The 25,578-nt window shown below is 38.1% G+C and overlaps 1 protein-coding gene across 8 annotated transcripts in view; it reads left to right on the forward strand.

Annotated features, from left to right (window-relative positions):
• The window catches only part of LOC146501753 (rho-associated protein kinase 2-like), a 42,767-nt gene extending 17,600 nt beyond the window's left edge, over nt 1-25,167 (forward strand). Inside the window, exons 12-35 of one of the 8 annotated variants that reach the window (XM_085132957.1) lie at nt 314-362; nt 458-593; nt 1,488-1,579; nt 1,771-2,017; nt 2,916-3,022; nt 3,140-3,299; nt 3,692-3,852; nt 5,220-5,404; nt 5,858-5,927; nt 6,039-6,142; nt 6,650-6,836; nt 11,288-11,381; nt 11,616-11,701; nt 11,952-12,140; nt 13,192-13,357; nt 13,531-13,758; nt 14,364-14,431; nt 14,528-14,616; nt 15,499-15,577; nt 15,700-15,964; nt 16,307-16,577; nt 20,933-21,008; nt 21,147-21,408; nt 22,469-25,167. In XM_085132957.1, the coding sequence (XP_084989083.1) occupies nt 314-362; nt 458-593; nt 1,488-1,579; nt 1,771-2,017; nt 2,916-3,022; nt 3,140-3,299; nt 3,692-3,852; nt 5,220-5,404; nt 5,858-5,927; nt 6,039-6,142; nt 6,650-6,836; nt 11,288-11,381; nt 11,616-11,701; nt 11,952-12,140; nt 13,192-13,357; nt 13,531-13,758; nt 14,364-14,431; nt 14,528-14,616; nt 15,499-15,577; nt 15,700-15,964; nt 16,307-16,577; nt 20,933-21,008; nt 21,147-21,408; nt 22,469-22,482 (3,385 nt within the window). In that variant the 3' untranslated portion in view covers nt 22,483-25,167. Of the gene's footprint in view, nt 1-313; nt 363-457; nt 594-1,487; nt 1,580-1,770; nt 2,018-2,915; nt 3,023-3,139; nt 3,300-3,691; nt 3,853-5,219; nt 5,405-5,857; nt 5,928-6,038; nt 6,143-6,649; nt 6,837-11,287; nt 11,382-11,615; nt 11,702-11,951; nt 12,141-13,191; nt 13,358-13,530; nt 13,759-14,363; nt 14,432-14,527; nt 14,617-15,498; nt 15,578-15,699; nt 15,965-16,306; nt 16,582-17,360; nt 17,453-17,771; nt 19,416-20,932; nt 21,409-22,468 lie in introns of those variants that run through there. The other 7 variants (XR_014869367.1, XM_085132956.1, XM_085132961.1 and 4 more) reach the window with 7 other exon arrangements.
• Nucleotides 25,168-25,578: the final 411 nt, after the last annotated feature.

The following is a 25,578-nucleotide window of genomic DNA, read 5'->3' on the forward strand; positions in this document are numbered from 1 at the left end:
GCTTATTAAATGTCTTGGTTAAAAGGTTTTTAAATTAGACATCACCAAAGGATAACTGGTTTCCCTGAAGAGTTGTTTATATGGTGTGTCACTTCCTTCCAGATATATAGAAATGTTTTGTAAAACAGGAAGTGACATCCCATCCTCAAAGCTGCTTTTAGAAATCCCAATATTAGGAGACGTTAAAGGAAATCCAAAAGCGGCAGAGAGAAAAAAAAAAAAAGCAAGAAGAATTTCAATGTATAAATACATTTTTGAAAAGACAAATTTTAACTAACTGTGAAAAATTTTAATCTTTTTTTCCACCACCCAGAAATGCTACCAACCGTTTAGACAAACTCGTCAAAGAATTAGACAAGGAGGTAAGAGCGGGTGCATTTCAACCATGTACCTGATGGGATAAAGAAGGTCAGAGTTTGTTTCCACTCGTACTGTGTGCGAATTCCTCTCTCATCAGATGAACAGCAGGCAGAAAGTCGAGGCCTCACTGAGGCAGCTGGAGAGAGAGAGAGCTCTGCTGCAGCACCAGAGTGCTGAGAATCTGCGCAAGGTGGAGATGGAAACTGACAGGAAACGCAGCCTGGAGAATGAGTGTGAGCACCTATGAACAAATGTAGAGTGCTGTGCAAAAGTCTTGAGCTGTCCCTTCTTTCTTTAAGTTTTGTTTAAAAGGAGCTTCAAAGGAGGACTTCTTATTTTATTTAAAGTGATTTTGAGCAGTACTACAAAAGTTTTGAAGGTTTTTTTGTCGTTTCTTCTTCTTCTTTTTTTTGTTCGTCTTCAGTCCAGTCCTTGTACCCGACCATTTGTTCATTTTGCTTTGTTTTGTCGTTTAAGCTACGTAACACTGTGAATCATCAGGCTTAAAGAACCAATCTTAAGTTGCCACTTTGTTACGAGCAGCCACAAAATCCAAAACGCATATGTTTTTTGTTTCTTTAGTTAAATCGATGAAAAATTCCAAATTTCTAACATTTCTGCACAAACAAAGTGCAAAGCAAAGAGCTTTTAACCAAAAACGTGATACATCACAGCAACGAAAGGCAGCCAACATCCACAGAAGAATTTCTAATATCCTTCATAAGTCTTGAGAAATATTCCTGAAGACTACTTAAGCTATAAGAAAGCTTGTCTAAGGGAGTTCAGGCTGCTTTGAAGAATAAAAGTTGTCACGCCGAGCACTGACTTTCAAGCAAGTGTGCAAACTGTACATGTTTGCACCCATTTTCCTACTAAAATCTAAGGAGTTGCTCAAGACTATTGCACAGTACCATATCTAAATATCAGATGTATAACTTGTGAAATATCTTTCCATAATTTTGGTTGTCATTTGATTTTATATTCGACTCAGGCAAGTCAAATTGTGTATTTATATGTCAGGCTCAGAAATATTTATAGTTGTGGATTGACAGTATTATAATATCGTATGGATGGATTAAATTTTTTATACTACACTAACTAAAAATGACTTTGTTTTTACTCAACAGTGAACAACCTGAGGGACCAGCTAGAGGATCTGAGGAAGAAGAACCAGAATTCACACATCTCAAATGAGAAGAACATCCAGCTGCAAAAACAAGTGAGGGAAGCTTTTTAAAGTCACCTAACATTGTGTTTTCTTTCTCTTATTTTCAATTTTTCTGTGTTTAATGTGTTTTTATTCATGTTAATAAAAACATACCAAATTGGTAACCCCTAATTCTGAATGCCTTCAGCATAAAAACAATTTCATCTTCTCGTTATTTATTTTCCTTCCCTTAATATCTGTAGCTTGAGGACGTCAATGCTGTGCTTCAGGCTGAGCAAGAGGCTGTAGCACGGTTAAAGAAGAGTCAGGCGGAGGTGCAGAAACAAGCCCAGAGCCTGGAGGTTAGCCTCGGGGAGATGCAGGAAAAGTGCAGCCAGCTTGAAAACAGCAAGATGGAGCTGGAGAAGCAGCTGAGGGGGCTGCAGGCCGAACTGGAGGAGGAGAGGAGAGGCCGCAACATGGGGACAGAAACTATTAATGACCTACAGGGTGAGACGTGGCTCTCTATTACACTCTGACAGCAAGAGGTATTAACACAGCCGTAAACAGATTTAAAGCTGGGTTATGCGAGTTCTGTTTGGACTCTCTTGTTGGTAGCCAGTTGTAGGTAAACTACAGGCTTCATTAGCAATGTTCAGAAGTAAAATTATGTTAAGTTATAGTTGCTTAATCTTTTTTCAGTAGTTCATCATCAAGCTTTGATTTGTTTTGTCAGATAGTTAAAGGTCATCGAATGAATACCTCTGCAGTGAAATACTGATTTACTCACCCTAACCACAGGTAATCAGTGTGATCTTTATACTCCCTAAAAGTGACTGCAGTAAACAGAGCAGGAAAAAAAGATGTTATGCAAGTTGGAGCTGAAGGCTCAACATTAGATGTGAATCACTTTTCTGGATCAGGCACTGGGAAATGTCTGATCATAGGTGGAAACATCTGCTCAAAAGCCTGAGAGTGAAGCAAGTGGCCGTAAAAGCCAAAGGAAAAGCCAAACCAAAACCTTTTGTGGAAACTTAAGCATGCTCACTCCTGGCAGAGAGGCCACTGGCTGAGTTCAGAGGGGATGTACGTAGACCACAGTGTTACCTGTTTGTTGTGATGTCTGATGATCCCCCCCACCCCATGTCAGAATCTCCGTGTGGGTGGAGTCAGGGAAAAGAAACACTGAGTGCAATGTTTTCTGCATATTTAAAGATGTATGTGGGCTGGGATATTATGTAATGTCTGAAGCTGAACAGTTCAGGCACAGTTTTTAATTTACGACACGTTCGGCTCAACACTGTCACATCGTATAGAGCCTCATTATGGTAGCATCTTGACAAATAAAAAGAATACATGTAATGAATGTTATTCATTCTTTTAAACAATTCCCATTGCTCCATTACAGGACGCATCTCAGGGCTGGAAGAAGAGGCGAAAGAAGTGAAGTCATCTCTTTCCAAGGTCCAGACTGAAAAAAAGGAGCTACAGGAGAAGCTCAGTGAGCTTGAGAAGGTTGTTTTTGATTACTCATTACAAATTTCCAAATTGAAGGGAGAAGTATTCCTCCTTAAAAGCTTTTGTTCATTAAATAAGACACTACGACTCCAATATCCATCTTTGACCCTTTAGAAAAAGAGCAACCAAGAGATCGACCTTACGTTCAAGCTGAAGTCCCTGCAGCAGAGTCTGGAGCAGGAGGAGGCAGAGCACAAGGTCACCAAAGCCAAGCTTGCTGATAAAAAGAAGACCGACCAATCCATAGAGGAGGCAAAGTCCGAGGCCTTAAAAGGTGAGGAAGTGGGAGGGAGGAAGAGGAAATGTGATGGTTTACACCATATTTAACTTACCTAACCAAAGTAAGGCATTGCCTTAAGCAAAAGCCAGTCATGAAAGAGAAAAGGTGACTTCTGCTGCTTTTAAAAGCTGTTGAACAAATGAAGGGTCGATTGATGTTAAACATTACTGACAAATAATTCTAGTTCATTCCCAGCAGGCTGACAGAAAACTCGGAACAGACTGACGTTTTAGATTTGCTGCTGATTGTCCCTCTCGTGCTAGTCCATTTATTTCATGCCACAAGCAAGTTTACTGAAAGGCAGCAATGATCTGGCAATACTCCAGTGTCGAGCGCAGTGTAGATTGTCCTGCTGATGTCTTTCCTTGCGATTTCCTTCGGTTCAGAGATGGAGTGCACCCTGCAGGAGGAGCGCAGCTTGAAGATGCAGGTGGAGGGAAAGCTGCTGCAGCTAAAAAAGGACTACTCCATGCTGGACTGTGATTACAAGCAGGCGCAGAACAAGCTGGATGAATTTCAGGCACAGAAGGAGAAACTTTCTGAAGAGGTTTGTCCCAAATGAAACATGAACGACAAAATAGTAACTTTAGACATTGTTTTGAAGAAATGATCCTACATCAAATATTAAGAGTTTCAGAGTTACCCATTTTAGCAATTTCTAAAACAACAACCTCACAACAGCTCTCATTTACTAACGGCGTGTACGCACAAATCTGTTCATGAATCGAGCTCACAAACCTTTCATACACAAATCAGTATTAATATTTTTAGATCTGAAGTTTTTTTGTTTTTTTTTAGCATGAACAAATTTACAAGTATTTCTGATCATGCATACAAACAAATGGCCTGGCTGTTCTAGGAGTTTTAATCATAAGTCTTTAAAATGAATACTGCTGCTACTACTACTACTTATCATTGTAACCCTTATTGTTATTAATATTATTATTATTTGGTTTCTATTACTACCACACCACTTTTGGGTCATTATTTACAGTTTTCAAAGTCCATAAGCCATAAAATCCTCAAAAAATAAAATAAAATACTAAATGGAAAGCTCTCTGGTATTGCTTATCTTATTTTAAATGATCTTATCTTGTCATTGTAAATGACTTTCATCATTTCTGGATATCATCACTTACACTGTCATTTCCTGGCAACAGATGCTATTTATTTATTTCTTCTTATTATTATTATTATTATTATTAACATTTAATATTTGAGGATTTTAACATTTTTTCTCACTTGTGCCACAGCGAGCATCTCAAAACCTTTTACTAAACCTGAAGTTTTCTTTTTTTCCCCACTTTTCATAAATCCAACAGTACTTTTTCATACACACTTGTTAAAATTAAAGTAAATTAGGGTGTTTACCTAATCCACTCAGCAATGGCAACTGTGGAAAAACAAATCAAACCTGAACAGAATGGATAAAACTCAACAAAGTAGCAAATGAAGGAGAAAATCTGGTTCCATTGTGTGCAGTGATCATGACTACAACAAGGAAGGTGTACCATGGAAAGAAATTGTGCCTTGCAATGCAGGATTCAGTCAGTATTATCATCGTTATAGTATGTGTACTATGTATATAATAGTCATCACACTGCTTGACGTAAACTTTCTAGACTGTTGAAATTTCACATTGTGATTTTACTCACTGAAGAAAAATTCATTTGGGGGTAAAATCATATTCTGCACCTGGCCATGGCTTTGACTGAACAAAAAAAACATTATCACAGACTTAATATCTACGTTCTGTGGTGATGAACGAGGAAAGCTAGGTGGGTGACCAACGGCCTCTTGTAATGAGCATTTGATTTTATTTTCAAGCATTTTGTACAAAGTGGTGCTCAGTTAGTCTAACCAGCTACTAGTAGGATTAACCACAGCTTTGACTCCCTGCTTGTGTCTTTGAAGGTGTTGCACCTGACCTCACGTCTGGAAGAGGAGATGCACAAGCGGAGTATGAGCCAGAGTGAACTGAAGATACAGAACCAGCAGGTGTCTGTGCTCCAGTCCTCTGAGAAACAGCTCAAACAGGAACTCAACCAACTGTTAGACATGAAGCAGATGCTGGAGAAACAGAACCAGGAACTACGCAGGTCAGACACATGTCCATATCCTGCATACTTGTTCATTTTAATTTCAGTATATACTGCAGCTGCCCTTAGGAAGTATTTAATAGCACATACTTCATACTACTTTTGACGCGTCTATATTGCAGAGGATTGTGCATCAAAATGCCCTGAAAAGCATGATGGCTCGCTTTATGCAGAATGCAACCACATGCAATTGCACAACTTGGTACTTTTAAAATACAGTGTACTCGAACAGACTAAATCTTTTTCTGGCTAACTAAGTAGGTAGTATGAGTATTGGACTGCACCCATGATATCTAATGAGCATAATATGCATATACAAATATAGCAAGAGTATTAGTGACTTTAATGTTGTTGGCAAGTCTCATTCATTTCCTCTGATTTAAAGACATTGCTTTGGCTCTGGTGTTCAGTTGGCCTGCAGCAATGACTGACAGATTTCTGGTGCTGTTTCAGGGAAAAGCAGGAGGCTGATGGCCAGCTGAAGGAACTGAAGGACCAACTGGAAGCACAGCACTGTTTCACAGTAACTCTTTCTTTTCTTTTCCTTTTTGTGCATGCTATCTAGCTCCTCACACGTTTACTCTGTAAGTGTAATCTAAAAACTGATTGGGTCTACATGATTTCTTTATCAAAGACCCTTTACAAGACGCAGATCCGTGAGCTGACGGATGAGCGTGATGAGAAGAATAAGCTGTACGAAGAGGTGCAGCAGCAACTGGCAGAATACCAGGAAGAAAGGTAACTGTGGCTGCTGTGCTTTGATTAGCCGACTCTGCTTTCAGTATAAAAAACACTGTAAACACTTAATCACCAGATTAGTATGGAAATTGACATAAGCAGCAAAAAACTAACCATTCAAACTTGCAGTTTTTAAATGTGTATCTCAACTCTACAAAATTCATTTTATCTGTACTTGAAGAATATAACAGTCTTCTCAGATTAGTGTCATTTCCCTTGTTCAAATTAATCTCAGCCAAACAGAAGGACACGACCTTTCACAGACTGAATGAAGCTGAACCAGATTAGCAGCTGTCCCAGATGCACTTGAGCCAATCATTATTGTGGACAAATAATGCTTTCAAATTCAGCAAAGACAAAAAAGTCCCAGAAATATCAGTGCATGGTAGCACTACAGGCTGTTGATTTTTAGGTAATAACAGCAGGGATCTTCCTGTCTTTCTAGGATTTATACATCTCTGGTAATTAATAAGATAATGGTAATTCATGCTCTCTTTCCCTCTGCAGAAAGTCACTGACAACCCGGCTGGAAGAAAGCTTGACCAAAGCAGACGCTGAGACGTTGGCTCGTTCTGTCGTTGAGGAGCAGTTCTCCAATCTGGAGAAAGAAAAGATCATGAAGGAGCTAGAGATCAGCGACATGATGATGAGGCACCAGCAGGAGCTCAGTGATAAGGAGGCCACCATCAGCTCGGTAAGATCGGCGAAGTTTTGTTTGTTCGAGCCAAAAAATGTTTGTTAGCTGTTTGGATGAAGTCCCTTTCTGCTGTTGCTACATTTTTTTGTAACTTATCACCTTCTCAGAAAATCTTGACACTTCTGTATACCACTGGTTGTAGCTAGAAACTCTGCAAGGTATCTTTAATGCCCTGGGAAATATTTAGTTACACTGTAAAAAGAATAACCCTACTCAAATTAAAAAAAATGATGTCCAATTGTCACATCCAAATTATTTGACTTCATAGAATCCAAATTGAGTCACTTGATATGACCTGATAATTTTATGTTGATATAAACAATATTACTAGACTTGACTGAAACTTTAAATTTTGCATTGATCCAAATTGATTTTTTTACATAGAACCATATTTTAATTATTGAACCAAGCTAATATATTGAAATTTAACCAACCTAATGTATTCACATCGAACCAAATTAACATGAACTAATATGTTTGTGTTGAAGCCAGGTAATTGATTTACATATATTCAAACTATATTTTTTACATTTCATTTTATTTCAGTTCAAAAATGCTCTGCATTTCCTATAAAAAACAAGACAGATGGCCAACCAATTATTTCAAAATTATTTATTGTTCCAAACCATTTTAACTATAATCAATAGAGAGGATTAGTAATATACAGATTTAGTGCTACGGCAGAAATGATTAGAGAAATGTTTGTTTTATAAAACCTGCAATCTTTTGAAAACCAGTATAAAACCTGCAATCTTTTGAAAACCAGTATAAAACCTGCAACAGTGTCTAAAACTGGCATAAAACCATTATAAAAACTCTTTTTAAACCAATTTGCAAGTACTCAAAAACGTTTAGATGTGCACTGTGCCTGTACAATGTAAAAAAAAAATCTACACATGTATCAATGAAATCAACTTAAATCTCCCTTTCAAATGGGTGTTCTTATAATTTTTGAATGTAGAATACCACTGCAGGCCAACCAAGCACGTGTGCACATGCACACATGCATGCAAACACACTACTGTGCAGTGTTAAGTTCACAATTAAATTTGCGAATCTTAAAGCTAATTTCAGTTCAACTTCCTTTTCAAAATCTCTTGAGTCTGTGATGGTTGGCTCATCCAATTCAGAGTTCAATGAGTCTGTAGGATAGCAGCTGATAGATGATGTGACAAATATTCCACTTTTAAAGTCTTTAACAGTGCATGAATTATGTTTTCTCCATTTATGGGTCTTGAAACTGCCATAAATATTGCTTTTGTATGAGCAACCATTAAACATACAAGAGACAAGTTCATTTTTTTAAAAATGTTGATTGATATGTTGAAAAAAATCATACTCTGTGGAAAGCTGATTGTGGTCACAAATGTAGCACTTGAATGAAGAGGCTTTTTGTGTGGACTCCTGAGAAAGATGGTTCCTAGCTAGATGTTTTTGTAGACCGTTCCATGTCCTGGATGAACAGGGGCAATTTTCATGGATGCATGGGTAAGGACGGTGCCTGCCACGAAACCGATGATCAAGTCGATAATGTTGTAGTAGCTCAGATTTTCCTGAAAATGACAGGCTGCAATCCTTGCATTTCCACATCCGATAACTGAGGAAACAAAGGGAATATATTAAATTCCCAAACAGGTAATGTTTGTATTGGTTCGATATATAGAATTCCAAAAATGAATTTGTCCATCTGCTGCAATGACAATTTATTTGACCACCCCCTTCCATCAGTATGAGAATGAGAAAATAATGGAGGGCTTTTCCTTTTTGTGTTGAGAGTAATTCCCCCCCCAAGATTACATCCCTAGTCAAACTCTGTTTGAAGAAATGCCTCAGAAGGGGGCGGTGCCTGATGGACCAGCATTCATGTGGGTGGCAGGCTGAGCTGTGATTGACACGTCGCACTACTTAAACAGCAATTTACCCTCAAAACACCTTTTTTCTGCTTATAAACTGTATTAGTGAGTCTTTACCTATGCAACCTTTCAGTTACTGGGCATTTCTTTTACAATTTCATGTAAACTTGTTAAATTCTACACTTTTTGGTCTAAAAATGTCTTAGTGCTGCCCTCTTAGGGTTGAAAGGTGGCTATTGCATTTGAATTTTGTGATTGGCTGAAAGCAGTTCATGCCTACGTCAGCGGTACATGCCAGTCACCAGCATCGTCTCTAAGACACATTCGCAACCTTGGGGTCCCAACCCCAATTGGGGTCGTGAGATAATTCTTGGGGTCGCCAAATCATTTTGGAAAAATATAAATGAATGTAGCTTCCGAATGAATGACAAGTGGTTGGTCTCAAACAGGTATTTTATTACTCAAAGCCAGTTACTGGCTTTGAGTAATAATAGTAAATGTGGGGGGTTTTTTTTAGCTCTGAATAAACAGATGAACAGAAGCGCTTTTGGACCGTTGTGGAGAAATATGCATCTGGTGTGAACAGCGGAGCAGCTGACAGTGTATGATTTTCCTAAGCGCACCACTTCGAAGTGTTCCTGTGGCCAATGTAAACCATGTGTAAGAGTTAGACCAAAAAGGGTAGAATTTAACAAGTTTACACAGAAATGTCAAAAACTGCCCAAAACTGAAAGATTGCATTGTAAAAACCAAGCAAAACAAGTTGTTAGGCTTCAGTTACTCTTTAAGTAGTTACACTCCAAAATAACAGGACACAACCAAAATGAAATGTTCCCTTTGCCCTCCATAGAAAATTTTGCTGCATTTAGAACTGGACAGAGGAAATTAGTGGACAAGGATCTCTTACTAACTCACACAACGGATGTAACTAATGCAATAGCAATATTACTTACTACTACAAAAGTGATTTTCAGAGTGTTTTTCAATTACGAAGACTAGAAAAGGGGAAATGGGGCACATCTCCCTACACAACCAGCACTGAGCACACACCTGGGTGAAGCCGAGAGAGCAATTATTGCACACAATAGTGCCAACACATCAGCAAGGTGAATGAGAGGATAATGAGGGAGGGTCTAGATTATTATGAAATGTTTAAAAAGGATGTGCAGTGTAAATGCAAAATGATACCTGTTCAGATTAAATGAAAATGTATGCTTCAGCCATGGAATGGATGGAGCGATCTGTGGTTCTGAAAGCATACAGAAAAAAAAGAATAATGTTACTTCTCTATAAAACACATAACATAGAAAAACCAAGAAATACGTAACATGACATACACATCCTTATAAAAAGCTAGTACTATAATTTGATTTAGGTTTACCAAACAGTCTACAGACCAGCCATTAGCGACTAAGTTTGGCATAGGGTCAATTTTTTGCTGTTAAAATTAAAATTTCTTCAGAAAATGCACATTTTTCCGAGCCGCGCCTGAAAGTCAATTGAAGGAATTAGTCTTATGTCATTGATCTTATATGCTGGCTTGTTATTTCTGTCTCTAAATCATGCACATTAATAATTATCTTTTGCGCTCGGTGTACACACACATAACACACAGATATTTATAAGAAGAGAGACAGAGACAAACGTGCGCTCACAAACACAAGCTTGTGTCTAGAAACCGCGAGCTCACCAGAAAAATTCAAACGAAGCGGAGCACGGAGTTATACTATGAATGTTATGAACTATGAACTTATGCTAGCTAGCTGTATCCACCACCGATGCATCGTGGTAACGCTAGCTAGTTAGTATACTGGTAAAAAAAAACGGCTTTTTGCCAAACTTGCATTCCCAACTGTGATGGTCGGTTGCTGGTAACCAGTTCTAACGTCGCGCCGGATAGCTAGCTAGCTTGTAGCTAGCAGCTACAATCATGCAAAAATTGGGGGGTGGCTGTCGACCCAGCTTAAATGGGGTTATTTTCTGCAATTTTGGCAATACAAATTATAAAAGCTTTTGTAACACACTTGGCTTTACTTACGTTTATTTTCAGATGAAATTAATCAAAGATGTGACACGATGTCTCCAGCAGCCATGCAGAATAAAAATGGGTCCCGGTCTATTTCTGGTGGGCGTGTTCAAGTGCAAATCACTTTGACTCAAATTAAAGATATTATCTGTTCAACATGAAAAGAAATATATGTTTTGAGAGAAATCAAAAACTTTGCGTTGTGTCCTTTGTACAGATATTTAGTTTCATCCAAATCAAAAGTGGTATTTTAAAATGCAAAAAGAAAGGGTTTCACAATCAAATCAATGATTTTATTCTGTTTTGAATGGCACTTATTAGATTGAATGAATGACTGCATGTTAGACTTTTTTCAGTGTATGTCAGTAGCAATTTACCCTCAAGACCATCATTTGTGCAACCACATAAACTATTAAGAACAATAAGAGTCACTAATGTTTGGCTTGGCTTTGTTCCCTTTTATTCATTCTGGAAAGCTCAAAGTACATTCAAGTATTCTTGTCACCTGACTGCTATGCAGAGTATCCACTGATAACATCGCCTCACCTCTGCTCTATCCACCTTCACAGCTGGAAGAGTCCAATCGTACTCTGACGGTGGATGTAGCCAACCTGGCCAGTGAGAAGGAAGAACTCAACAACCAGCTGAAAGAAATGCAACAAAGTGAGCGTCACTCTTCTGTAATGAGCAACCGATAAAGCAAATTTCCTCCAAGTTATAGAATGTGTGTTAAAAGTTGGCATTATTTATGCAGATAAAGATCTAAAATTGTCAGAAAAGTAGCCACTGTTGTGTTTATCGAAAAAAAACAGAGTATTTTTCCTGTAAATTGTTAACCAAATTTCTGAAACATTATGTTAAGAAACATGTATGAGTTTTGATTTGCTATTTTTATAGAACTCCAGAAAGCAAAAGATGAAGAGAACTCTCTCAAAGAGTCCTTTGAAAAGCAGCTGTGGAATGAAAGAACGCTAAAAATTCAGGTGTGTGTCTGGGTGCCTGCACAGGTCTGGAATGTTTGCTACACTTTATTTTTTGCATGCTACTCTTGTGTCACATCAGTTGTTAAGAGTAATTTTCTGCTACAGGGTTGTGTTGAACTCTGGGTAAAAGTCACTGAAACACATAACATATTGCTGCAGGTTTTCCTGTTGAATTTACCAGGCTTGTATTTATCATAAATAGATCTCTGTAAAAGTATATAATACATGATTTTTTTTTTTTTTCTCTCAGGCTGTCAACAAACTGGCTGAGGTGATGAACAGGAGGGAGAAGGTGCGGGGAGGCCACCAAGGCACTGACACCGAGGTGCACAAGAAGGAGAAGGAGAACAGGAAACTGCAGCTGGAGCTGAAAGCAGAGAAGGAGAAATTCAGCACCGCCATCGTAAAATACCAGAACCAGCTGGCTGAAATGGAGGCGGTCAGTACACCCACACTCCCAGAAAATAAATGCACGGCGTATAAGCAGATACATTTGCCAGAAAGAATCAGTGAGATACTGAGAGGCTGAATTTTGATTACCAATTAAAATTCTTACTGTAGAGAAGGAGACGGGCAGAGATACTGGGGAAAAAGATTTGCTAGAATTTCTCAATATTTAGTGTCAGCTAGAGATTTGGAGTGCTTTCTACAGGACCTGAGCTGAGAGTGCATAGAAGATGGATGAAGCTTTATTACTATCTATTAGTTTGTTTACTTTTGTTTAAAAGCCTCAAGTTTACTATTATTTCCCTCAGCATCTTGGTTTTTTGAAGCCAGAAATGGCCATATTTGAATGAAAAGTGTTTGAGGGTTGGTAGGGATGGCCAATTCATAGTGGTAAATTCCCAAATAATACTCGGTGGATCACAGACTTCTTGGACAGTTTTGTTTTTGTTTTTTTGTTCAGTTAACCACACACGGAGACCAAAATATTTGGCTGATTAATTGCATTTAAAATGCTTCCAAGGCTACCGACAGCCCCAAACACAGACAAGAGCTCCATATAGTGACTTTGTGAGCAGTACTGTCAATCAGTGTTGATGGGTATTGTCGGCGGCAGCATGGACACCCAACTTTGTGAATACAGTAAGTCAAGAACAAGGTGATGTAGGACTTTCAAATTGATATCATAAGTGCATCCACTAGGAGGCTGAGGAGTAGCACTGGTGGCCATTAGTGTATTTATTTTAAAACTGTGGAAGTTTAACTACTAATCTCTAATCATCTTTATTTCTGCTGGAAAGTTGGGCACTTTCATTCTGCAGATGGACTCTTTTCAAGTCAGCTTCAGGTGGCCATTCAAGGAATTGCAGCTTGATATGTTTTGGGGTTGTTGTTTTTTTTTTTTTTACTTCATTTAAGATGCTATGAAATTGTATAGGGGAAAACATTTCTCCATGTTTCTGTGTTTCTAATTATTTCCCCAATATTCTGCATTAGATTGATAATGCAGCAAGTGAGTTCAGCTAACAAGCTGTTTGTTTATTTAGCTGATGGCAGAAGAGAACCAGATGCGTCTAGATCTTCAGATGACACTGGACAGTAAAGAGAGCGACATTGAGCAGCTGCGATCCCAGATCACATCCCTCAGCATTCACTCTCTGGACTCCACCAGCATCAGCAGTGGCAACGACTTAGATTTAGAAGGATACCCAGGTAGACCCTTCATCCTGCTGTCACCATCACAAAGATTTGCTTTAACATTTATATTCAGGGCCCGAAAGCACTTCTTTATACCTTTCTTCCAGTCCTTTCTTTTTCCTCATTATGCCTCTTCCTTTTCATCCCTTTTATTTCACCTTAACTTCTCTCTTCATGGTCCGGTGCAGTGCGCATTACTCACTCTCACACCTCAGAATCAATGTCCTTCACCTACCAGCGCACACACAAATCCGTCTGCATCGACACTCGGCCAAACCTTCGCTCAGCTCACGCTCTCTTTGGCTCTGACTCTGAGGACGAAGAAGAGCATGAGGGGCGTCAGGAGCGGGGCCAAACTCCCCTGGCCCTTACCTATGAACCGTCCTCTGAGCCTGAAACCGAACCGGAACCTAGAGGTGACCCTGCATGGCAGTTCAAAGCCAGGATGTGGATTGAAACTAAAGCAAAGCAATTTTTTGAAAGAGCTTTTTACAATATTTATCCATAAAATTATGTATGGGGGTTCATTTTCTTCCCTAATTTGAGTGAGTTTGGAATAAAATAACTCCAAACCCTTGCCTGACACCGCGAACCTGTAGCTAATCCCTGTACAGTTTGGCTTTCTCTCTAATCCTTGCAATGCAAACACGCACAGCTTGATGCAGCACAGCTTTGCTGAAATTTATTCCACTACAAAAGATTTGGAGAGTGAAGTTGTGTGTGGATTTCTACTAATAATTAAGTTACTTTCTTTCTTTTTATATCTCTACTATGCACATGTTCTGTTTTGGAATTGCAGTTCCTTAGAAATCTTGTAGTTCTCGCGTAATAGTCTCAAACCAGAGAATAGGACATCCTGTGCCTTGCCCTTTTGTATTACTGAGGAATAATTTCCTTTCTGAATGCTATCTTCTTAAAGAAAGTGCCACCAAAGCATGAAACTGTCAATATGTGCTTTTAAGTGATTTGCACAATTAAAGGTTTTTGTCTTTTGTATGTTAACACCTTCCTGTTTTTCCAGACTCCAGGCTGGAGGGCTGGATCTCACTTCCTTCCAAGAACACCAAGCGATTTGGTTGGGACAAAAAAGTAATGAATCCACCAATATTTCTTGCATTTAAAAAAAAAAAAAAAAATTTCCCCATATATTGTTATATTGTTTATTGTTTTCCATTTCCTTTACAGTATGTGGTCGTGAGCAGTAAAAAGATCCTGTTCTATAACAGCGAGGTGGATCGAGAGCAAGCTAACCCTTTCATGACCCTGGACCTTGAGTGAGTCATTAAAAGCACCTTTTAAACATGGAACACATTAGTAAATACAGTGGTCCCTCGTTTATCACGGGATTAACATTCTAAAAATAACCCGCGATTATTATAGATGTTTTAAGGCTGTAAAACCTTTTTCAAGCCAGGTCTAGAGTTCTAGATCATCATAACTGTAACCTTTGTCAAATCTCACACTTTGGGAAAGCAGCACCAATCATTGTTAGCCAATGGTGCTTTGCAATATCATACTAAAATAAATATCTGAATCCCAAATAACTGAGATTATAACATTTTAAGTCACCATCTTTTCCATCAAATGCTCCACAGAGAGCATGGTGACTCACCGCAAAGTCAAAGCTGTGCAGATTTTTGGTGGAAAATAATGGAAATTAGCATAGAAAAAATCAGCTCAAATAAAGACCACAAAACTACTCAGAACTACACAGAGCAGGTGGAAGTCCAGGCATTTTTCACTCTTGAAACTCAAAGGTTTGTGCTTTCAGAGTGTTAAATGCCACAGTTACAACACATCTCTCAATACTGTCCTACTTTATGCCACTTTACCTTAAAGAGATTTGGTTACCCTGATCCAGTAGTTGTCTGGAAGTTAAGGTAAAACTAAAAGTGATGAATGTTGCCAGGTGTTGGATTCATCCTCTGGGAATAATCAATCTTTGCAATGGCAAACAGCAACATGGGAATAAGCTAAAGCCAGTGGAAACAATGGGATTTGATAATAATGCAAGACAATAAAAACAACCAAAACTGATCTGTTGTTGCATTTCAAGTCTTCTTTTCTTTAATAAATTTGAATCACTCTATATAAAGTAGGTTTCTCATACTGGGTGGGCATTAGACTTAATTTCTGCATCTCTCTCACTCTTTCAGTAAGCTGTTTCATGTCCGACCTGTAACTCAGACTGATGTGTACCGTGCAGATGTCAGAGAAATTCCAAGGATTTTCCAGGTAATGAGTTGAGACCATCCCTGTTTCCTTCTCTTTATTTTCTTGCTTTCACGGACCTTCAAGACAAAACTTCCTCTGTAACTTTAAGTTTTAACTGCATTTGCCGCCTTCTGTCTCTCCAGATCCTATATGACAATGAAGGTGAGAGCAAGCGCGAGCAGGATGCTGGAGCTGAACCCACAAACTCTGGTGATCGCGCCTCATACATCAGCCATAAGGGCCACGAGTTCATTGTCACCCTCTACCATTTCCCATCCAACTGTGAGGTCTGCACCCGGCCTTTGTGGAACGTCTTCAAGCCTCCACCAGCGCTTGAGTGTCGTCGCTGCCACACTAAGTTCCATAAAGACCACCTGGATAAAAAAGAAGTTATTATACCCTGCAAAGGTCAGCATGCTCACTCAGGATTTAACAGAAACCGTAACTGATTTTTACGGTTGCACTAAAATTACCCAAGAATCTCTACATAGTACATGCATCTGGCTGCCTGGGTGGACTGCGCAACAGGCAGAAGACACTAGAGTGCAATCAGATATCACACAAAACTTAAATGGTTAAACCCATTTAATGTCCCATCTACTGCATCCAATATTCACATTCTCACATGTCTACATGTCTAAAAAAGATCAAAGCTAAAGTGGATGTATGAAAAGCTGCAAAATCTAATCTTGGTCATAAAAAGGGAATCTCTCGCTCTTCATCTTTTTTTTTTTTTAATCTTATTAACAGTGAACTATGACATCTCCACGGCCAAAGAACTACTCCTCCTGACCAGCTCTCAGACGGAGCAGAAGCATTGGGTCAGTCACCTCCTTAAGCGCATCCCGAAACACCCGACACTGAGTCCTGCCCCTGTGGCACGCAATTCCCCTGAAAAAATACCCCATTCCTCTCCGCAAGTATCCCCACGACCTTCGCCCAAGTCCTCTCCTCGCATGTCCCATCGAGGCGCTGTAAAGATCCAATCCACCCGGCAGCAACCGTCATCGGGGAAGCCAAGGTGAGAAACCCACAAAAACAAGTTTGGAAATTTTACTTTATTCTTAACTATAAGCTTTCATTTTACATACTGGCTGAGGGTATCCCCTTCACAGTCATCTAGGAAAAATGTTTTTCAGTTTTTATTATTATAATAATAAAACTGAGCATGTTTGAGAAACTTCACCAACATTGATGTTTTAAGAAACTAACAACAGAAGTATAAAAATGCAATTTGTTCAAATATTTATGCAATAAAAATAATATGTGCATTTGTAATTTAACTGAAATAAATATGCAGCAAATGCTGCTTGTTATTTTACTAGACTAATCTAGTGCTCATCAGGAGATCTTTTGTGTTTTGATTTGTGCTTTCTTGGCCTTATTCTCTTCTCACTTTCAATTGTCTGAACCTTTTCTAAGCTTTCGTTAGCATGAAAAATACCTTGTTTTTTTTCCAAACTGTTTGATTATGATAAAAAATGCAGGTAAAGGTCTTAAATGCTGTTTCTTAACTACGTTGTCTAGCTTCTGCATAGTTGAAACAAACCCAAAGCTCTGGCTGATGTACAATATTTTGCTTTAAACTGACTTCTGAACCTTCCCATCTGCATTAATGATGCAGCATTAATGCATCATTAATGCACAGCACCTCACCGAGCATCAGCAGTGACTTAACTGAGTAGAAAATGGCATCAAACCTTTTGTGGGACTAATTAACTGTATCTGTCTTGTTTTATGAGAACATTAATGCAGTTAGTAGTTTCAACTTTCAGCCACACCCTAACTTGCTTTTGTCCTTCAGCACTGGCCCCATGCTCCGTATCATCCTCCACTGACCCCCGATCTCTTCACCTCTGACCCCACCATTTCTAACGTCTCTCATGCTGGGAGACTGTAAGTAGCATAGCTTGGTGACCCTCTCCACCTGCATCGCTGCCGTGCCTATTAACCCACTCATCATAGAAAGCAGTGTAAAGTACCTGGTGAACCCCTAACCATCCCGCTGGTGCCCCCTTCTGACAGTGGCATGTGTTGTCTAGCATATTAACGCATCACTAAAGGCTGTCTGTTAAGGTACACAGCCATCCAGGTCATCATAGTCTAAGGAGCTTGGAAAGAAAAGCGTTAAAAAAACCTTTAGTGATCTCCATAGATCACTAAAGGCTCTTTGACCACTAAAGGCTCCTTGAACGCCTCATACTTGATGTTTCAGACTGTTTGAGTTTGACCTCAAAGACTGGAGTTGGGCATTGGATGATGACGATAATCATGATGATGATGATGATATGTTCTTCTGAAGAAAGTCAAAGAGGAGGGACAGAGGGTAACTGGACCTCTGCATGAGATGTGTGGCTTTAACGTATTGAGGCATGGTTTTGTGTGCTTTCCAAGTTTACAGCTAAATGCAAGTCACCTCGCTGTTTAATCCCGAAGTTACAAAATGTTTCAGTTAATATCACCAAAAAGTAGAAATATTAGGGAAAATTCTGGTTCGACATGTTTGGAAGGAGTAAATCCATGAAATAATATAAAGTTTTTCTTTTAAATCTTGCTTTTAAGATGACAAAAAGTGGCTAGTTATCTTAGCTTAGCTTAGCATGAACCTCAGATTATTTCTTTTGAATGTCAGTTAATGTGCAAATCAGCAATTCTCATAATTTGTGGGATCAATATTTATTAGTAGGTTATATTCAAGTGAGACGGGTGCTAGTTGTTTGTCCCTGTTTCTTTCCTTTATACTAATTGCTATAGTTAGCCTAACCCCTTTTACAGCAGCCATTTTTAAATGAAATAGCAAGTAAACACAACTGTTGCTAATCACACTAATTGAGGCTCTTTAGCTTAAAAAGAATAGAAGTCAAGTGAGTAGCAACACGTGTTTTCCTGCTGTTATATGTCTACGAATGGGCGTCTTCCCTGTAATATTAAACCATTTCTTCTACTTCTATTTTTCTTTGGGCAAACATGCACACTAATAAATATAACTGTGTCTGCCTGCTTTTTTCCCTGCATCTACACTTTCATTGTGTGATTACTGGGTAGCTTCCTTGTTTATTAGTCTATGTGTGGATTTTGTGTGGGTGTGCCTTTGAAGTCCTGCCATACTGTTGGTAGCATACCAGGTTTTTCTCATCTTCTTTTTTGTATTTTCCTCTATCTTCACAGTTAACCCTGGCTAATATTTTCATCCGTGTGGAGTAATGGTGGTCTGGAAGCGGTGCCTACATGTGTTATGTTTTTTCAGAGAAGACTGTCAAAAAAAACACAAAAAGCCCTAAAAAAACACTAATACAGACAGAAAACTGGCTGACGTCATGAGAAAAAGGATTTATTTTTTGGTCATTTTAACAAAAGGAGAATCAGGACAGTCTTCCCATTACAATGATTCATCCAGTGAAAAGATGCGACAATCTTCACGATTAAACTGCCCTATTTTCTTTTTTCTTTTTAATCATCATAATTATCACAAGACTTTTTCTTTTTCTCTTTGCGTTTGTAAAAAGATTACGCATGTGTTTGAACATTTGTATATACGATAAATATCTATATCTGTGTATCGTAGCACATAACGTGAAGCTAATAGTATATATGATTGTTTTGTTTCTATGACCACATCACACACTATATATGGTTGTCCTGTAAATGTATTAAAACGGTTTTATGGCTTCTTTTTGAGTGGAAAATGAGCCTTTAGAAGTACATCTGTTATAACATGCGAGAGAACAATGTGAACTCAACTGAAACAATGTTGTTTTTTTTCTTGCGCTTCATGACAATTATTGATTGTTCATATATGTTTAAAATCCCATGTGTAGAATTTTTGGGGTGATACATTAAAAAAAATGTAAAAAATCAAGACTTAAGCATTTCAATTAGTGCCTCTGGTGATCGTATTTGTTTGTTGTGCATGCCTATTATTCAAAAGTTTTTGAAATTTGTAGAAAGTGCATCTAAAGCACTGGTGATGTACAACTGCTGCCTGATCGGGTCTAAAAGGAAATAATTTATATCAATTAACGTGGTGTATGAAACAAAACGTGGAAACAAGGGCTAGTACGTGGTCTCTCAACCCATATCTAACATGTGACTGTTTTTGAGTTGTTAGTGTTAATATTAATGAAAAAGCAGTTTATTCTGTATTATATTGGTAAACAACAAAACAGTACCAAATAATTATGTTATACTACAGCTATGAGTGTATTTAAAGTGATCATTTGTATTACACCAGTATAGGTCTGGCTTTGTCTCACTACAGTATGTGGTGGTGAACAGTAAAAAGCTCCTATTCTATAACACTGAGCTGGATCGAGAGAAAGCAAACCTTTTCATGACCCCGGACAATGAGTGAGTCATTAAAAGCAGCGTTCAAAAATGTTATGTTCATTGACTAAATGAGAAGTACTTTGTGTACCTCATGATGCAAAATACTGAGCAAATGAAAATTCTAGCAAGGCTCAATGGGAAAAGCTTTGGAATCTGCAAATGGGTTTTAATTTCCATAGGTTTTACACAAAAACATTCACAATCCATCCAGTGCAGTTTTACTAAATGCAACTTTGTCTAAAATGTAGAGGATTATCCCGAATTTTAATTGTTTCTAGTTTTCAGACCTCAGCATTGCAAGAAATACCCTTTTTTGGTTTTTTAAGGGTCCGCCTCTATCAACCAAAGCAGGTGAACCTGTCATCATCTTTTCCATCTTATGTAATACTCAACATGGAGCATGAAGAGTTATAGCAAAGTCAAAGCTGTGCAGGTTTTGGTGGAATATAATAGAAACTGCTGTAGATAAAATCTGCTGCAATAGGGGCCATGAAACTGCTTATAACTGCACAAAGTCGTTGAAAGATGAGTAATTTTTCACTTTCCCACAGGATAGAATATGATGTGCCCGTCTATGTATATGCACATTTTCCTCCTGTAACCCAAGAGTTACGCAACAGTTACTTGAATAGAAATATGATATGAACACATGAATGTACGTTGCTCTCATATTTGTTGTAAAAGGAATCTGGGAAAATTACATCAATATAAAATGTTTTGTCCTTTAATTCATTCAAAATTTTAACCTTTCTCTAACATTTACTTCTGATTACTCTCATCTGGGAACTGTTTGGAAATTTTTGGTTTTAGTTAATCATGTTGGTTGTTGGGTTTCAATTCATATATATAATGGATCAAATAAATCTAAACAGAAAGATGATGGCAAAAAATGTATGATTCAGTTGGTAATGAAATAAATAATCTCAACTGACTTGATTTGCATATTATTGGCATTTTCTTTACAATATTTTTAAATCATTCTATACCTAAAGTAAATCTCTTGCTAGGTTAGCACTAGACTTAACTTCTCCATCTCTCTCCCTGTTTCAGTAAGCTGGTTCGTGTCAGATCTATAAGTCAAAGTGATGTGTACCGTGCAGATGTCAGAGAAATTCCAAAGATAAAGGTAATGAGTTGGGACCATCAATGCTTTCCTTTCTGTCATAGACTTTCAAGACTCATCAGCTATCCTATCTTCAGTTTACCCATCTGCTTCAAGCAAATCGTAAGTGTTGCATTTACCTTCTTGTCTCCCCTGATCCAGTATAACAGTGAAGACGACATCAGGCGTGAACAGGATACTCCATTGGAACCCGTGCCGCATGGCGATCGCGGCTCCTACATCAACCACAGGGGCCACGAGTTTATCCTCGCGCTCTATCATTTTCCGTCCAGCTGTGAGGTCTGCAGCCGGCCTTTGTGGGACTTCTTTAAGCCTCCGCCAGCGCTCGAATGCCGCTGCTGCCACGCCAAGTTCCACAAGGACCACCTGGATAAAAAAGAGAACGTTATTGTACCCTGCAAAGGTCAGCATGCTCACTCTGGACTTCAGGGAAAGCTTAACTTAAACAAATAAAGATTCCTCTGGGGTTTTTGAGTGATTTTATGCACAACCTGAATTCCAAAAAAGTTGGGATGCTGAGTAAAATGTCAAGACAGGATGCAATGATCTGCAAATCTTATGAGCTGATATTTTATTTACAATATAACAGAGAAAGTATATCAGATGTTTAAAATGAGGAATGTACTTTTTTTTTTAAGTTCATTTGATGGCAGAAACGGGTGTAAAAAAATCTTTGGATCTCTCTTCTTTTAACAATAGTCTATAAATGTGGGAACTGAGATGCTGGACTTTTGGGAGAGGAATTTTGTCCCATTCTTGTCTCATTTAAAATTCTAGCTGCTCAAAAGTCCTATGTCTTCTTTTTTTATGTTTCATGATGTGCCAAATTTCCATTTGTTGGCTTGAACTGTAGTGTCTCGCTGAAATATGTGAGGCGTCCTGAAAAAGACGCTTTCTGGATGGGTATATATGCCTTTTGAGATCATGGCTGCACAATATTGATTTTTAGCTTTGTCCCTTGCGCACAGAGATTTCTCTGGATTTTCAGAATCCTTTGATGATATTATGTAATACAGAAGATGACATATTCAAAGTCTTACGCCATTGTCCTGAAATTATTCCAGAATTTGTGAGTGGATTATTTTGCATCTCTGCCCCTCTTTACTTCTGAGAAATGCCTGTCTAAGGTGCTCATTTTATGTTAATTGTTGCCAGCTAATCTAATTAGTTGTAAAATGTTCCTTTCTTTTACTTTTCCAGCCCATTGTTGCAATGTTACATCAAAGTGAGCTAATATTTTTTTCATATTAAGCATTTGATATCTTTTCTCTGTCCTGTTGGGAATAAAATAGGACTTTATGAGATTTGCCAATCCTTCCATCCAGTTTTTCTTTTTCTTACATCATACAGAATCCCAACTTGAGGAATTGGTCTTCACACATTTAGCTAGCAAATGTGGGTGTGGATTTTGTGTAAGCAACCTGGGATTTCTTATTTCCTTTCTTGTGTTTTTCTCTTCACAGTGAACCCTGGATAATATTTCCATTCACATGCAGTAATGGAAGCAGTGTCTACATGTGTTGTTGCGAGTGACAAAATCCAAATACTAATGTGGACAGAAAACTGGTGTCATGACAACTGGGATTTCATTCGAGGAAAATGCATGCTGTATCCTTCGTGATTAATTCTAATTTGCTTCCTGATCATTGTCATAGGCGTGTGTGTAAACATTTGTATACACATTAAAAGATCTCTCTTTGTATCATACCACACAAAGTATTGCTGTATATTAGCATTTATTTTATGATTATAGATCAGCACCACGTCATCCAGTATATATGGTTGTCCTGTAGATTTATAAATACAGTTTTTCATGAGCCTTTATAATTACAACTGTTATAACACATGCCAGAATAATCTAAACGATACAGAAACAATGTTTTATTCCCATTTGTGATAATTATTGATTGTTCATATACAGTATGTTTAAAATCTTAAGGTGATCCATTAAAAGAAACCCTTTAATAACAATAACATAATACATTAACAGCATTTCAATGAGTAGCTCTGTTGATTTATGTTGTTCATTGATGTCCGTTATTAAAAACTATTCAGACTTACTTTGATACAGAAAGTGCGTCAGAAACAGTAGTGATGTACAGCTGCTATCTTGACCAGGTCTTTAAAAGTAAATCAATCAATTTCAAAGAAAAAGGATTAAAAACAATAAGGTTTAGTATTTGATTTTTAAACCTTCATCTCACACTTGACTGTATACGAAATGATAGTGTATAATTGGGGAAAACACTTTTTTTTTTTGCTTTTTTATTAAACTGCCGAACAGCACTAAAAAAAATAGTTGTTATAGTTGCACTGAAGCCATCTCTCTGTCAGCGGTATCACATCTGACTACAGCGTATTTTAAGAGACCATTTGAACTATACCAGAATAGGTCCGTCTTTATCTCACAAGTGCATGTGGAGTGAGTGGGCTCCACTGAAATAAATCTTTTAGAACAGCCTAAAGCCAACTGGCACTCATCATACATAATGTAATAGTTCATCGTGTTGCCCAGATGCTAAAATCATTTTTCATACTTGCAGGTCTAATCCATTCTGTCTATTAGCTGTGTGACTGTTCCGGTTAAATTGCAAATGAATGAACCCTGCTGTACAGGCCACTGAGGTCTCAGGTGACATGCAGCCTCCTCCTGGTGTTTTTCTTCTTTTTCTCGTCAGTGCGCAGTTAGTCTTTTAATTTTATTTCCAGTTTTTAATTTGCAGTTCAAAAAAATGAATTCTTTTTGCCTAAAGCATTATGTAAAGTACTTGAGTTATTTATCCTACTTCACATTTCTCCTCCACTTTTTGAGATAGAATTTCTTATTTGTATTTTTTATGTTTTAACAGCTTTTTTAGAGACTCTAATTACCTTGTGAACCTTGTGATTCATTTACTTTTGTGATTTTTGTGTGTTTTTGAATAATGGGTGTAAAAACATAAGTAAGCTTGCAATAGTCAATCAACTGCCAGGAGCACAGCATTCCTGGCTTTGACCTGACTTTGCTTTTTACTGCCTCTGCTCTTCCCTGTATATCTGCTTTATGAGGCTGGATTGTCAAGTGGACTGTTTTTCACACTCTAGCGTTTACATAGATTTTTACACAAAACAACATTATTTCAAAATGTGACACTCGAATTTGGCAACCTTACAAACTCTGGTAAACTCCAACCAAGTTACGCAGTACAGCGTCTGTGAATGCACAAAACACCAAATCTTAAAGCAGGTGGGCTACAGCAGCAGCCTACATCAGGCGCCACACCTACAAACAGAAAACTGAGGTTGCCATTCACATGGGCTGACCAAAATTAAACAAAACGTTGGAAAAATGTTCCCTGGTCTGATGAGTCTTTCTTTTCTAACATTTGGACAGAAGGGTCATAATTTGGAAGAATAGATTCATCCTGCTTTGTAGCAACACTTCAGACTGGTGATGGCGGTGTAATGGTGTGGAGGATATTTCTTTAGTGCCAACTGAGCTGTTAGAATGGCCAGTAGCGGCTGGGTTCAAATAGGAGACTTGAGGCAGAGATGAGGTGCAGACCAACTACAGGTTTACTCACCAACATTAAAATACCAAAGCATAACATGGCATAAAACAATGTAGCCCAGTGGTGGGACACGGTGCCAGCAACAGCCTCTGATGTAACTGACAGCCCTTTACAGACTGCTGCTAATTGGCCCTCAAGCCATACCATTATCTGGTGTTATGTAGTAAACATCTTATCGAATAATGCCAACCAATACTATAGATATAATTACAATACGTAATTACAATTATTAAAGCAAATGTTTTCCTGCTTGATCTACCAACTACAATCTACAATAAAACTATTATGGCTATTTAACGCCCTCTAATATCACATGGTGCCACTGGGAATTATTAAAAAGGCACTTGGGATGCCTGGGGACTCTTGGCTTTTGGCCTTTTGGCAATATCAAGAGAAAATGGACGTAAGACTATCCTGTCATCGCAATATTAACTTAGGGTATACGTTGTCTCTCCTACTAATTAGGTTACACATCAGGTAAGTGTTAAAGTAATGTTTTTCCACCAACTTAACCACAACTTAACTTTCCATACTAATTGAAATTTCTTTTCCTAGGCAGAAAATGACCAGTAGCACCTGGAAGACTGCCCAGTTTAAAAAACAAAACAAAACTAGAACCAAATAACCAATAAAAACACAACAAACTTTTTGTATAAGTCCCCTTTTTAAAAATAAACAGATAAACATATACAAGTGATTTTATTATTTAGGAATGAAGAAGACCTTCATTACATAAGCATCATTTAAACTCTACAGTGTTGTTGTTCACATGTACATCCTTTTAACAGCACAGTGTTGTGCCATATCACAAAGCCCAAACTAGTTTAGTAATTAGTATTTACTATTACCAGCGAAGCCTATGGGTAAGTTTAATAAGGAAGCGCTATAATCACACTTCTGGCTTCTTCCCAGGTGTTTGGTGGCTAATCTATGCTTTATATCACTTATACTTTCCCACACCATTAAACTCATAGCCGACCTCATTGGTTTAGTCCAATCATCTTTCTTCTTGCCTTCTTCAG

This window comes from Neolamprologus multifasciatus, chromosome 15 (genome assembly GCF_963576455.1).
Source record: "Neolamprologus multifasciatus chromosome 15, fNeoMul1.2, whole genome shotgun sequence".
NCBI lineage: Eukaryota > Metazoa > Chordata > Actinopteri > Cichliformes > Cichlidae > Neolamprologus > Neolamprologus multifasciatus.